Below are 12,838 nucleotides of genomic sequence, written 5' to 3'. Positions count from 1 at the left end.
CCATAGGATTCAGGTTTTGGTCCTAAATACTCCATAGATTATTTACTTCAAATATAAAGTACTCTTTCCATCCCAAAATATACGTTTCCTAGTAGTATGTTTTTTCCAAAGAACTTTTATCTATTAGATTGCTTACACCACTAATAACATATTTGTTAATTTTTTAAAAAATATTTAACCCATAATCGAGAGGATAATCCATTGCAATAATCTGGTAAATAAATCGTTTGAAATAGAGCCTATAACCCACAACCAAACAAACTTAAAAATGATAATAATTCAACAAATCAATACTGGTGATAAGTGATAACTCAGCATAACAAACTCAAAAATATTTGGCAGCTGAACAACGAATACTGGTTTTGAGTTGTCATGAATTTTTATCATAATAATACCACACTTCCGAGGGGGAAAAAAAGCCCAAAAACGACACAAAAAACATGGCTGGAACTCTGAAAGTATATTATGTACAGAACTGGTGATCATCGCAGCTTGTGATGAAATTTGCAGCGCCACACCGAAGAACTACTAGTTTACTACTACTTGAAGAAGAACTTCCAGATCTCCCTCTCTGGGGGCTCAGAGACGAGGTGCGCGCCAAATGCGCCTTCTTCATCCACCAGGGATCGGAGCTGCCGCACCGCGCTGCTCGAGCCGATGTAATTCTTCCTTGCAGCAAGGTACATCACCCCATATGGCGGCCTTAGGCACTGCAAGAACCAAGAACAGAAGTTTTAGTACGGAGTACATGTTAAGGCTATGAAGCAGGTTCTGTTCCAGAGCAGACGGCAAATTTGGACAATGCATTTGATATTATCTGGATAAACGAGAAGGATGAGATGAAGACAGTCCCAGAAACAAGGGGAAAAGAGCCTTGCAGCGAAGCTAAGCCAATTCCTAAGTCTAATGCCAAAAAAAAAAAAAAACTCAGTTCTTGGTCTGCTGTAAAGTCTGATATAAGGAAATTCGTCTACCCATACTAATCTCCTGCATATCAATGCAGAGTGACCTCAGGGAGGAGCTCTACACTCATTCTGCGCTTATCGCTATCATATTATGCTAGTCATAAGTCATAACAATGCAGTGATTGTCTGTATGCTGTCTATATATAATGTCTCATGGCGAGAATTTCCTGAAGAAAAAATGTATGGAGAACAAACCTTTTTTACGAGCAAATAGAGGTTTTGAAGAGAGCTTGCAGAATAAGGGATCTCATTGACTAACAGTATATCATATCCACCATCTCCTGTGGTAGTCTCATTCCCCCTCTCCCATGCACGGCTTCCTGATAGTTTTCTTGATCGCCTTGAAGAGGTTTCATGGCAAATATTGCTTGCATCTTGGCTACTGCAACCATCCAGAAAGTCATCTTCACAGAACTCTAGTGCTACACCTGATGATGTGTCCACCTCATCCTCCTGAATCACTGACAGAACAGTGTGAAGCTCCTCCCATTCCCCGGCATAGAAATGGATATCTTGAGGCAATTGCTGCCGAGATGGAGTAAGGGGGCTTCCTTGTTGTTGACCATGTTTGTCTTGAGCATGCTCAAGATTTGCAAGCACATTGGGTATTGTTTTGCACCTTATTATTTCAGCACTCGGATCCTGAAAATGCACTGTTGAAGCTCCCTAAGAACGTTTGGGAAGAAAATGTCAGTTATCACAGTAGCCAAACACAGAGCAGAACACAGCTAATATATAACTCATTGTGCACGGATGCAACAACTATGCAACAGTAATACTAGATACATGGATTCATGCTAGTCAAGATTTAAGGCTACGGTAAATCTAAGATTAGGCTAGCAATAACACATTCTATAAAAGTAACGAAGAGATGCCATGGATAACTACAGTACCTTCAGGCAAGCAAATATCCCAGGAAGCCCATATCCACAGCCAAGCTGCATTTTGGGAAAAAAAAAGGACTATTACAGTTTGCCCAAGTACCATAAACTAATCAAACCAAGCTATGAGTTTGGCATCTGAGGGACCAAAGAAATAAATAAGACCAAGAAGTAAGTTATAAGTCAAGAACCTTTTCCTGGAACATAAAGATAACAATTCCATGTCCAAGGGATTAAGGAGTGCAAGTTGGAATTTATACAAGTTGAATCAGAACATAACATTATCTGAATACAGATCATAATTCACCAGAACCATGGACTAAGCCATATCCTTCCATTTTCTTTTACATATGCGCACACCCTTTAGAGTTTTGTGTACCAAGATAACTTAAATAAATGACATATTTAACAAATAAACAAACAGTCAATGACAGAGATGGAAGTCAAGGAATGCATAGCTTCACTAGTACTCCCTCCATTCAGTTTTGATCATCATATAACAACTGTGCAGCGAGATCAAGGAGCAATCAAAACATGGTAGATGAAGCAGGCGACACATGGACTCCTACATGATGAATGGACTTAATTATGATTTCTAAGCTACGAACGGATGCACACATGGTGAACGACGTATGCATGCAGCTTGAATAATGTGCATATTGATGAGAAGCCAAGAAATCAACAATCACACCATTAGTTACTCATCAATACTGATTTTTTTTTTTGTTTTGCATATGCGCTCATCAATCACGAACGAAGTGAGTAGTACTGAACACATAAAAGCGTTGTACCTCTAAAACCTGTTTGCTTCTGAATGTCAATAGTCCATCACGGATCTCATTCTTAAGAACATTCACTAGGTCAATTGAACTCTCACAGCACTTCAGAGGCCCTATAATAAAAACCGTTACTTTTAGATTCTCAGTGTTTTAGGTAGTCAGTACAAAATGATTATCATTAGGGGTATGACACTTACCTTCACCTTTTGGAGTTATAACCTCTGATCCAGATAGACCAACAATATCGACAACACTGACCTTTCCCTGAAACAAGGTTAAAACACAGAACAATTAATTCCAAAAGCCACAAAAGATTAGGATGCTATATAGCTTATATAGAGGAAAATAATAATGTTTACCATGACTTGCCTACCATATAAATGGCCACTATGAATAAAAACTCAACTCTGTAATACTAATTCCATGGTTCTATGAAGTAATCTAGTAAAATGAAAAAAAAGTAGGGAGTTAAGAAAGAATTATCACCTTAAATATATTCATGCCATGCATTTCAATATTCTCGCCTGCATACTTGTATGGATGAACATTCTACAGTACAATGTAAAGAATGGGAGATTAGTCAGTAGATAACAGTCCTTTCCATCAGTATATCTATGCACAAAGAGCCAACCATGGCCACACAACTTTGCAATGAACAAGAAAGTGTAGACAAAAGTTCCACCTTTGACGGGACAATCTCGACTGCTGGTGACGGAGGGTGTGACTCTCTCTCGGGCACGACATTAACGCAGTGGGCTGCAGCTTTTTCATGCGACAGGAAGCCGGCCAGGCACTGTGAGAGAATTGAAGGTGACCGCATTGCCTGAAACGACCAAATCATAATGACGGTGAAAAGAAATGTAATGCAGTAGCACTGTAATGATGGTGAAAATAAAATGTAACAATTCTTCGTAATGTCAATACAATCAAAGTGACGACAAATAAAGTGTCAAATTATCAAAATCTTGGGCATGTAAAATTTCTTTCTACTGGGATAACTCTTCTTGAACCCTTCTCACTTCCAAAGGACACAGAAAATCAACAACTGGGGCACAATAGGACACCCATTCCTACCGGATGAGATTTCATAGCCGGAAAAACTTACAGCTACATCACACATCAAGAGTACCCAAAGTAGAGGGGAAATCGCAATGAGCTAAACCCCCATTGAAATGCCAAATGCCACAAGAAACGGCCCAAAGACCCGTTGTCAACAGCTAAAACTATAGAGCCAAGAAACATCACATCCAAGTTCCAACATCACAAATTCAAGAGAAGATCAAGACATCTCGAAAAGAGGGAGAGAAGATGAAGGAAGAAACACTTACTTGTACGAATCCCCAAGATCTGTCCCCAAGAATCACAGACAGGTTCCAAAGAAAAGTCGGGACAAAAACGCAAAATTAATCAATCAAGATTACGAACAGGAGGGGGGACAGATGATATGAGATGAGCAGAAGAAAGATAGAGAAAAGCTAATCAAAACAGGATGCGGAAGAGTGGTGGCGAGTTTGGCGACTGGTGAGACCGAAGAAACTGCGAACTGCTTTTCTCAGTGCCAAACTGCCAATGCCAGTGCCCCCATCGATTTGCGAGGTAATTACGGAAATGCCACTAGCTCCGGGGCCATCGATGGGCCCGCCCCGGCCCATCCGGCCCACGCGACGCAGCGCCGAGACCAACGGCCAGCCACGCAGCCTCCTCGACCCGTGTGGCTTCCCCTTCGCTTTACGCGCGCGGCGCGAGGAGGCGGGGGAGGGCGAGGCGACGCGCGGGAAAAGGGGGGAGGAGGCTGGAGGGAGCAAAGCATCCATCTGCGGCGTCGGCGTCGGCGTCGGCGACGCCATGGGTGGCTGCTCCTCCGCCTTCGCGGTTTCCACCAGGATGATCCGCTTCAGCCGCGGCCGCGCGCCGGCGGCCATCCTCCCCGTCACCAGCAACGACGAGCCCTGCTGCAGCTGCTCCCCTGAAAACAACAACAAAAACAACGACGGCGGCGGAGGCGGATGCGACGGCGGCGAGCACCAGAAGGGGAAGTCGTGGAGGAGGTGGCAGTACAGGAGATGCGGCGGCGGCGGCGGCGGTGGCGGTGGCGGGGGCGGGAGGAAGAACGCCATCCTCGGGGACGCGGCCGACGTGAAGACGGCGGCGGGGTTCGCGGAGAGGTACAGGCTGGGGGCGGAGCTGGGGCGCGGGGAGTTCGGGGTGACGCGGCGGTGCTCCGACGCGGCCACCGGGGAGGCCCTGGCCTGCAAGACGATCCGCCGGAAGCGGCTGCGCCGGTGCGGCGGCGACGCCGAGGACGTGCGGCGGGAGGTGGAGATCCTCCGCCGCATCTCCGCCCTCGGCACCGGCGCCGACTCCGTGGTGCGGCTCCGCGACGCCTGCGAGGACTCCGACGGCGTCCACCTCGTCATGGAGCTCTGCGAGGGCGGCGAGCTCTTCGACCGCATCTTCGCCCGCGGCCACTACACCGAGCGCGCCGCCGCCAAGCTCGCCCGCACCATCGTCGGCGTCGTCCAGGCACCTCCTTAACCCCCCACCCGCCATTGCCATTGCATCGAATGCTCTGCCATTGATTCTTGCATCCTGTTCAACCATCAACATCGCCATTGATTCTTGTATCCTGTTCAACCATCAACGTCACTTGGTGTAGTGCATGAATCAATGCATGTTGCATGCAGCTGTGCCACGAGAACGGGGTGATGCACAGAGACCTGAAGCCGGAGAACTTCCTGTTCGCCAACAAGTCGGAGGACTCACCTCTCAAGGCCATCGATTTCGGCCTCTCGGTGTTCTTCAAGCCAGGTAGGAAGGAACTCACTACTCAACAACACAATTATACTATGTGATCACGCACTGGACATGCAGCAAAGAACGCAAAGAAAATCAAATCCGAACGAACTCAAGTCTCAAATCTCAATTACCTGGCTCTTGGCTGCAGGAGAAAGATTCACCCAGGTGGTTGGGAGCACATACTACATGGCACCAGAGGTTCTCAACAGAAGCTATGGCCCAGAAGCAGATGTCTGGAGCGCCGGCGTCATCCTCTACATCCTGCTCTGCGGAGTTCCTCCTTTCTGGGGAGGTGAATCGAACCATCCATGCTTTCTCTGCTTGTTCTTCACCACAATAGCTAGCAGAATGTGTTAGATAAAAGGATACTTCTCTGATAATTACTGGTGCTGATCGATCGCTGATGCCTCCTCCTTTGCCAACGATGTGCAGACAATGATGAGAAAACGGTGACGGCGATACTCCAGGGTGGGATCAACTTCCAGAGGGAGCCATGGCCCAAGGTGTCCCCGCATGCAAAGGACCTTGTCAGCAAGATGCTTGACCCCGATCCTTCTACCCGGTTGACAGCAAAGGAAGTCCTTGGTAAAAACAACCTTCATCCAGTTCAGATTCTTTTTTTTTAAAAAAACGAATCTCATCAGTTCAAATTCAAGTTCATAGCCATATCGAAATCTAGAATTTTGCCATGTCTTTGACATTATTGCAAAAAGGGGGGAGTTTAATAATGTACAGTAAGTAGTGTTACATTACATGCTCAGTTGAGATTGTTTCTCCTCCTGCAAAAAACAGAGCATCCTTGGCTCAAGAATGCCGATAGGGCTCCAAACGTTTCGCTCGGAGAGATTGTTCGATCCAGACTGATGCAATTCTCAGCCATGAATAAGTTCAAAAAGAAGGCACTTGGAGTAAGTTGCAGAGAACCTGCTGCTACTATTCTTATTTTCTTCAAATGTGGTGTACTTCTTCACTGTGAAGCATTTGCCGATGAAGGTCGTTGCCAAGAATTTACCGGTGGAGGAGATGGATAAATATACTCAGATGTTCCACAAGATGGACAAAGACAACAGCGGTAATTTGACGCTTGAGGATCTGAAGTTGGGCCTCCAGATAAATGGTCATCCTGTTCCAGAGACAGAGATCGAAATGCTGTTAGAAGCTGTGAGTGCTTTATTATATCCATTCCCATAGCACTATATTTCGTTATTCTTTTATAATTTAGAGTTTAGAATAACTGGGGTACCGGCAGCTGAATTAAAATGAATAAAATGAGAGCAGTACAAATGCAATTGTAAATACTACTATGACATAAGTCTAAATACATGTCATCATTGCAACCAAGTATCTGTCCAAATTGTACTGTTGTTTTTTACACCTAATACACCAGAGGTACATAGATTGATTAATGTAACTTGACATTGCAGTGCTGAATGTTCTGACAAATTTCTTCCTTTTCCAGGGTGACATAGATGGAAATGGAACATTAGATTGCGAGGAGTTTGTAACGGTATTACTTCATATAAAGAAGATGAGCAATGAGGAGTACCTACCTAAAGCTTTCAAGTTCTTCGACAAAGATGGTAATGGTTTCATTGAAATGGAGGAGTTGATGGATGCTTTAGGTGATGAACTGGGCCCTACTGAGCAAGTGGTTAAAGATATTATTCGAGACATTGACACTGATAAGGTCAGTTCTAACCAATTAATTAAACTTTCAACCACTTAAAGATGTATCATATTGTGTTTGAGTGTAGATTTCACCAGTTACAAAATTCTAAAGCCTTTCTTTAGCCATTTTGGGGCCTGGAACTGCACGCAAATCAAACCCATTTCCAACAAAACTAAGGTAGTATTAAGCTGACTGGATTATTTACCCTAAACCCCCAAATCAACTAAGCCAGAAAAAGTAGAAAACCACACAATTTTCAACTATCTCCAGTAAGAGAAAACTGAAAATTAATAAGCGACCCCCCCTCCCCTTTTTTTTCCCAAAAACTATAAATAGTTTACAAAAGAAATGTTACATTGGGCAGATTCGAAGCAAATCAGCAACAAATTCCCATTTCACAAAACTTGCTGAATTCTAGGCATAGTCTACTAAACTTAGTCTTCTCTTCTTTTTTTTAGCAAAATATCTTGGATCCTCATCCAAGTGTACAAGAAACCCAGGAAGCAACAGTAATTTGATGGTTTCCTATCCATGTTTTTTTTCCAGTTGGGGTTTACACTTTACACACATGTATCAATACTACAATAGTATAACTGACATGTTGTGCATATATTCAACAGGATGGTCGCATTAGCTATCAGGAGTTTGAATCAATGATGATATCTGGATCAGACTGGAGAAATGCTTCCCGACGATACTCAAAAGCAAATTTCAGCTCCCTCAGTCGTAAGCTGTGCAAAGGAAATTCATGAAACAGAGGAGGATCTGAGCAACAGTTACTTACTGAGTGCATCAAGCAATCAACTAAAAACAAAGCATCAGTGGACAGCCTAAAATATAAAACCAGATTACTGGGTAGAGGACATCAGCAGGGTGAAAGGAGATTTTGTATCTCAGTTGCATAGATGACAAGGTTCATCAAGCAGCGAGCCCTATAGCATCGTCCCTTGTAATGGAATCAAGACATTCCATATCTAGGATATATATTCATGACTTAGCATAGGCACATGTAAGGGAAGCACCGACATGCAATCCACTTACCAAATGTTGATGTTTTGCTACTTTGCCAAATTTAAAAAGAAAAAGAAGCTAACTCTGACAGAAACCCCAAATATAATTTATTAAAAACGTGTTTTTCAGGTTTCAACTACACTATGAACTCCCAATAGGAATCATGGCGATTTCCATCCATCATGGCTCATAATTCATACAGTAAGGAATAAAATGCATGAAAAACTTAATACGAGAAGTTCACAACAAATTCAAGTTGAAAATTTAAAATTAAGATGAAATGAATCAGTGTAACAGTCATGTTCGGAAGCTAAGGCTAAGCTGAATTATTTCATACAGTTAAATAAGGAAGGAGGGCTATCCAGGAAGGCTGTGGGAGAAGGAGGCTCTGCAATCAGGCCATGGATGACCTTGGAATGGGGATGGGAAACTAGATGTGGGCAATTTTGTCCACTACAACAACATCGAAACTGACATTTTTGTGAAAAGAGATGTTTGCGATGGCAATTTTAAAACAGTCATTCTCCAGTGGAATTTCTCAATAATGGTCACTTCACAGTGATATTCGTCTTGCCAGTCCGTAAAAAAAAAAAAAACAGTGATATTCATCAATATTCCCTCATACTTCCTCCGTTTCACAATGTAAGACTTTCTAGCATTACTCATATTCATATAGATTTTAATGAATCTAGACATATATATGTGTCTATATTCATTAACATCTATATGAATGTGGGCAATGCTAGAAAGTCTTACATTATGAAACGGAGGGAGTACAAGGCAAGAAAAAAAAATCAGTGAGACAATGTTGCAGATAAAGAGAAATTGTGATTATGAAAACATAACAAATGGATTTTCATAAAGATAAATTTATCACAAAATGTTTACCAGAATTACCTGAAAACCTGTCTTTTATGGAGAATGGCGAGAAGTCCACTTTTCCAGGATTCCCAAGAATCATGTCGGTGACCATTTCAGCAGTGCCTAATGCCTGAAGTAAAATTTACCACATGAACATCAACTTCTGTACCTTCTTAAAAGAGATAGCAGTAGAACCAATCTCTACAAATTAAAAAAAAAAATCAAGCGAACACAACACGACTATTTCTGTATACGACACAGGACACATGCCTCTATTGGGCCTATTCGTCCCAACTCCTGTAGCCCTGTCATCAGGAGAACCAAGGACTGAGGAAGTCCTATGCTTGATTGCTCAACTACATAAATAATAAGAGACAAAGCTACTAACTGGAGCAGATTTATACATTGCCCTTACCAAAGCAAGTCCACTTCCTTCATGTCCTGTCGCAATCAAAACATTTGGCAGATCAGGAACAGATCCAATAACTGGCTTCCCATCAGGCACTGAAACAAATGAGATATTTATTTCCAATAGTACTACATAAAAGAGCAAAAAACTACTAATAACATTGCAATGAAATATCTTTGAAAGACTATGTGGCATTCTCTTCCTGAGTTGTTCTAAAATGAGAAGGGCTTACTAAAGGGACGGTGCCCGATCCTGATTTCAGTGTTTTCATCAATATCAAGATGAACATTCTTCAGCGTAGGAAAGAACTCTGCTGCACGGTCCCATATACATTTAAGGATGGACATGTCAACTTCTCTTGAAAATCCTTTAAACTCTCGACTGCTTCCTGTAACATAGAAATGTGGTGATCTTGCATGGTTGCATCTGTCATTTTGTGTTGTATCTTAAGTTGGTTAAATGAAAAGGAGTTTGGTTCATCCACACGAACAAAACGTGTTACAAAGGATGAAGTTTGCTAGTTCATAAATTACCTAGGATTAAATTTCCCTTTGTATTCATTGTTGCGGTCATTGATATGGATAAAGCACCATGCTCATCTTCACTGGATTCTGAAGATAGGGGTGTGCCGCTTGATTTAGCAACTTGATGGCCAACGTATCCTAGCTCCATTAGTCCATGATTTAGTTTAAGCTTGTCAAATTTATCCAACACAAGCAAATGACCCTGAAATGGAAGACTACAGCATTACAACCCCCATCCCCAAACAGATGTGGACCATACTTGCATGAAAATGATCTGAGTGGATTTACCCCCAAAAAAGTATCATTTCTTAAGTTAATAATTTCTACAAACATGCAATTAGGAAAGAGTAATTGTCAAAGTTGAGTATAAGGACTCGGTGAAAGTTTAAGAAACAACAGAGGAAGTTTCTTTTACCCTAATGTTGTTAGGTATTGAGTTGGGTACAAGAAGAAAAAAAATGTAATTCCTAAATATTACAGAGAAATGACCATCATGTTAGTACTATATTAGGGAAGAACTGAAGATATGTGGTGAACAATTTGTAATGATTTAGTTTTAGCTAGCATGTCATTAGGATCATTTCAATCCAAATATTTTTCAGATCACAGGTAAATTCAAGAAATTTCAGATGTATCATGTACCTTACGTGGCATCACAGGAATGTCCAATGCAGGATTCGGTTCAAGAAAACTACGCAATAAGGTTCGAGTCCAGGCACCAGAAGCAATTACAATAGCTTTTCTGCCATATAGGATGTGCTTAGATGTTTGGACACCTTGAACTGTTCCAGTAGTCTCTGATCTGCATTAAATTAACACAATTATCAGTAATGCAGATAGAGGTAGATGGTTTGGCATAGCTGAAAGCCCATCTCAGTAGCCTGATAGACAAGTAATCATCTACCAACCAACATAAGTTATCTGAAAAGAAGAGACCTTGATACCTTACTAATGACATGGCAGGATCATTATAGATCTCCATATATCTTCCTTCTGAGGAATATGAACCATTGGTCTATTGAATGAAAATGTTAACGATTGGAGACCACTGCTAATTGCACAAATATGAAATCGAAATTCTGCAGAAGAAACCTTTTCAATCAATGAGACAGCCTGGAAGGCATCAATCTGGCAGTCTTCAGGCAAGAACATAGCACCCCCATCATGTCCAACATAGAGTTCCGGCTCCAATGCATGCAATGAAGCAGCAGACAAGCATTCCGCACGTATTCCTGCCTGAGATAGAGCTTTGGTCCTTTCCTCCAATGTAGCCATCTCTTCGGAAGTTCTCCCAACTAGTAAGCTTCCTTAACAAAAATGATAACAGAATTTCACATTTCATTCAGACTCTGACTGCCATAGAGAACTAAAATTTGATCAAACACAGTACACATAATGCAATGTATATGATAAGCCATTTCATCATTGAACGAGCATAGTTTCCAACTACCGCATCAACATTACAGTCCTGGAGTATTGGAGTACAAAAGTACCTCAATTACCTTGGTCGTTAAATCTGTTGGACCGTAAGAGTCTAGGGGATGCCATTAATGTCCATTGTACTCTCTAACTGAAATCACCACTACTTACAAAGTTATAATCACTCTGGCAAGCAATTTAGACGACGCGACTCCATCGGTCCCAAATCCCCAAACAAATTTTGAAAAAACAGCAATTCACCATCACATGGATTTTACCTGTCCTCATCCACCCCAGCCTCTCCCGCGCACCGCCGCCCCCGAGGCCATCCACCTCGGCGGCGAGCTCCTCCCACAGCTGCTTGCTCCGCACCGCCAGCTCCCACGTGTCACTCCCGGGCGTCCGGTGTGACATCCATAGGTATCCCTGCCCTGCGCGAGCGCACACACCAACGGGACATCAAAACCCTAGAGGCCATATTACCCAACTCCCCCCACGCACATGCACGCGCACTGAGGGTACCTGCGCCGGTGGCGCCGGTGCACGGGACGGCGGCGTCCGCGACGGCGACGGAGAGCGGGGTGTGGAGGAGGAGGTGGCGCGCGATGGAGAGCCCGATGATCCCGGCGCCAACAACCACCACGTCGTGGTGGGACGCGGACGCGGGCGCCGGCTCGGGGCGCTGCGATCGGAGCGCGTGGAGCGGGAGGCGCTGCCCCCGCCGCCGCCGCCACGGGTCGCGGACGGAGAAGCGGAGAACCCGCGAGTACGAGGCGGAGAGAGAGGAGGAGGAGGAGGAGGGCGCGTGGCTAGGGTTCGGAGCGGAGGCGAAGGCGGTGGCATCCATCGGAAGGTGGTGTGGTGAGCGGCGGCGAGACGAGGTGATGAGTGATGAGCTCGAAGAGTCGAGAGGAGGTAGGTGACGGAGGAAGGAGGCGAGTCAACGGTCTTCTTTTATACAGACGCTGACGTGGCTTATCCTGGTCCCACATAGTCAGTTCTAGTGGGCCGAATTTTGATAGGCCTATTGGGCCGAGTAGTTTCACTTCGATCCATGGACGCCACGAGCCCATGATTGATGGTTTCTTTCTGAGTTCCGACGGATTTTTTTTTTGAGGGACATCGCTTGTAGATTGATCCTTCATCCTGCTTGGTCGAAAACCAAATCCTTTCTTTGTCTGCGGTATTTGATAGGAGGATTTTGTGACGCCATCTCCGATTTGAAGGCTACATCTGTTTGCTGCTGTTTTGCGAATTGAAGGTAAGGTACTATTTCTTCCTTCCACATAATCAGGGATTACATTACCGGTTGATCACTAAATTTCGAGCCCCATCGGTGTCACGGTTTTCGATAAATTTTGATCAGTTTTCGAATTTCGACCAAATCTACAGTTTAACCTTCGAAATTCCAATCAAAACTTAATTCCGAGCCGTGTCGAAACTCGAAATTTCGTGGAATTCAACCGATTTTCATTGAAATTGTGAACCCTGCTCATAACTGTTAGATCGATCTGAGGGGTTTTT

General features: G+C 43.5%; 3 protein-coding genes and 1 long non-coding RNA gene across 5 annotated transcripts; 1 reads left to right on the top strand and 3 right to left on the bottom strand.

Annotated features, from left to right (window-relative positions):
• Positions 1 to 311: 311 nt before the first annotated feature.
• Positions 312 to 4,187, bottom strand: LOC127785498 (uncharacterized). 2 transcript variants are annotated; one of them, XM_052312962.1, is made up of 8 exons: positions 3,954 to 4,180; positions 3,308 to 3,448; positions 3,112 to 3,174; positions 2,823 to 2,889; positions 2,638 to 2,738; positions 1,859 to 1,903; positions 1,161 to 1,631; positions 312 to 710 (listed from the first exon to the last, which is right to left on the bottom strand). In XM_052312962.1, exons 2-8 carry the CDS (start codon positions 3,443 to 3,445, stop codon positions 540 to 542), a joined length of 1,056 nt encoding a protein of 351 aa, XP_052168922.1. In that variant the 5' UTR covers positions 3,446 to 3,448; positions 3,954 to 4,180; the 3' UTR covers positions 312 to 539. The 2 variants fall into 2 exon arrangements, with proteins under 2 accessions (XP_052168922.1, XP_052168923.1); XM_052312963.1 differs by lacking the exon at positions 1,859 to 1,903 and having other exon boundaries at positions 3,954 to 4,187.
• Positions 4,188 to 4,194: 7 nt separating this feature from the next.
• On the top strand, positions 4,195 to 8,654 carry LOC127785496 (calcium-dependent protein kinase 22). Its single transcript, XM_052312959.1, has 8 exons — positions 4,195 to 5,148; positions 5,310 to 5,433; positions 5,570 to 5,713; positions 5,854 to 6,006; positions 6,214 to 6,329; positions 6,415 to 6,582; positions 6,881 to 7,108; positions 7,711 to 8,654. The coding sequence occupies exons 1-8, from the start codon at positions 4,195 to 4,197 to the stop codon at positions 7,840 to 7,842; spliced, it is 2,019 nt and encodes a 672-aa protein (XP_052168919.1). The 3' UTR covers positions 7,843 to 8,654.
• On the bottom strand, positions 5,322 to 6,295 carry LOC127785500 (uncharacterized). Its single transcript, XR_008019754.1, has 3 exons — positions 6,175 to 6,295; positions 5,553 to 6,035; positions 5,322 to 5,448 (listed from the first exon to the last, which is right to left on the bottom strand). It is a non-coding gene; the product is annotated as an uncharacterized LOC127785500 (long non-coding RNA).
• LOC127785497 (uncharacterized) lies at positions 6,396 to 12,224 on the bottom strand. Its single transcript, XM_052312960.1, has 10 exons — positions 11,837 to 12,224; positions 11,593 to 11,745; positions 10,988 to 11,202; positions 10,840 to 10,910; positions 10,538 to 10,697; positions 9,905 to 10,097; positions 9,604 to 9,759; positions 9,378 to 9,466; positions 8,999 to 9,092; positions 6,396 to 6,544 (listed from the first exon to the last, which is right to left on the bottom strand). The coding sequence occupies exons 1-10, from the start codon at positions 12,159 to 12,161 to the stop codon at positions 6,540 to 6,542; spliced, it is 1,461 nt and encodes a 486-aa protein (XP_052168920.1). The 5' UTR covers positions 12,162 to 12,224; the 3' UTR covers positions 6,396 to 6,539.
• Between the last annotated feature and the right edge of the window lie 614 nt (positions 12,225 to 12,838).

This window comes from Oryza glaberrima, chromosome 9 (genome assembly GCF_000147395.1).
Source record: "Oryza glaberrima chromosome 9, OglaRS2, whole genome shotgun sequence".
In the NCBI taxonomy this organism is placed as follows: Eukaryota; Viridiplantae; Streptophyta; class Magnoliopsida; order Poales; family Poaceae; genus Oryza; species Oryza glaberrima.
This window is presented reverse-complemented; position numbering and strand designations above follow the sequence as displayed.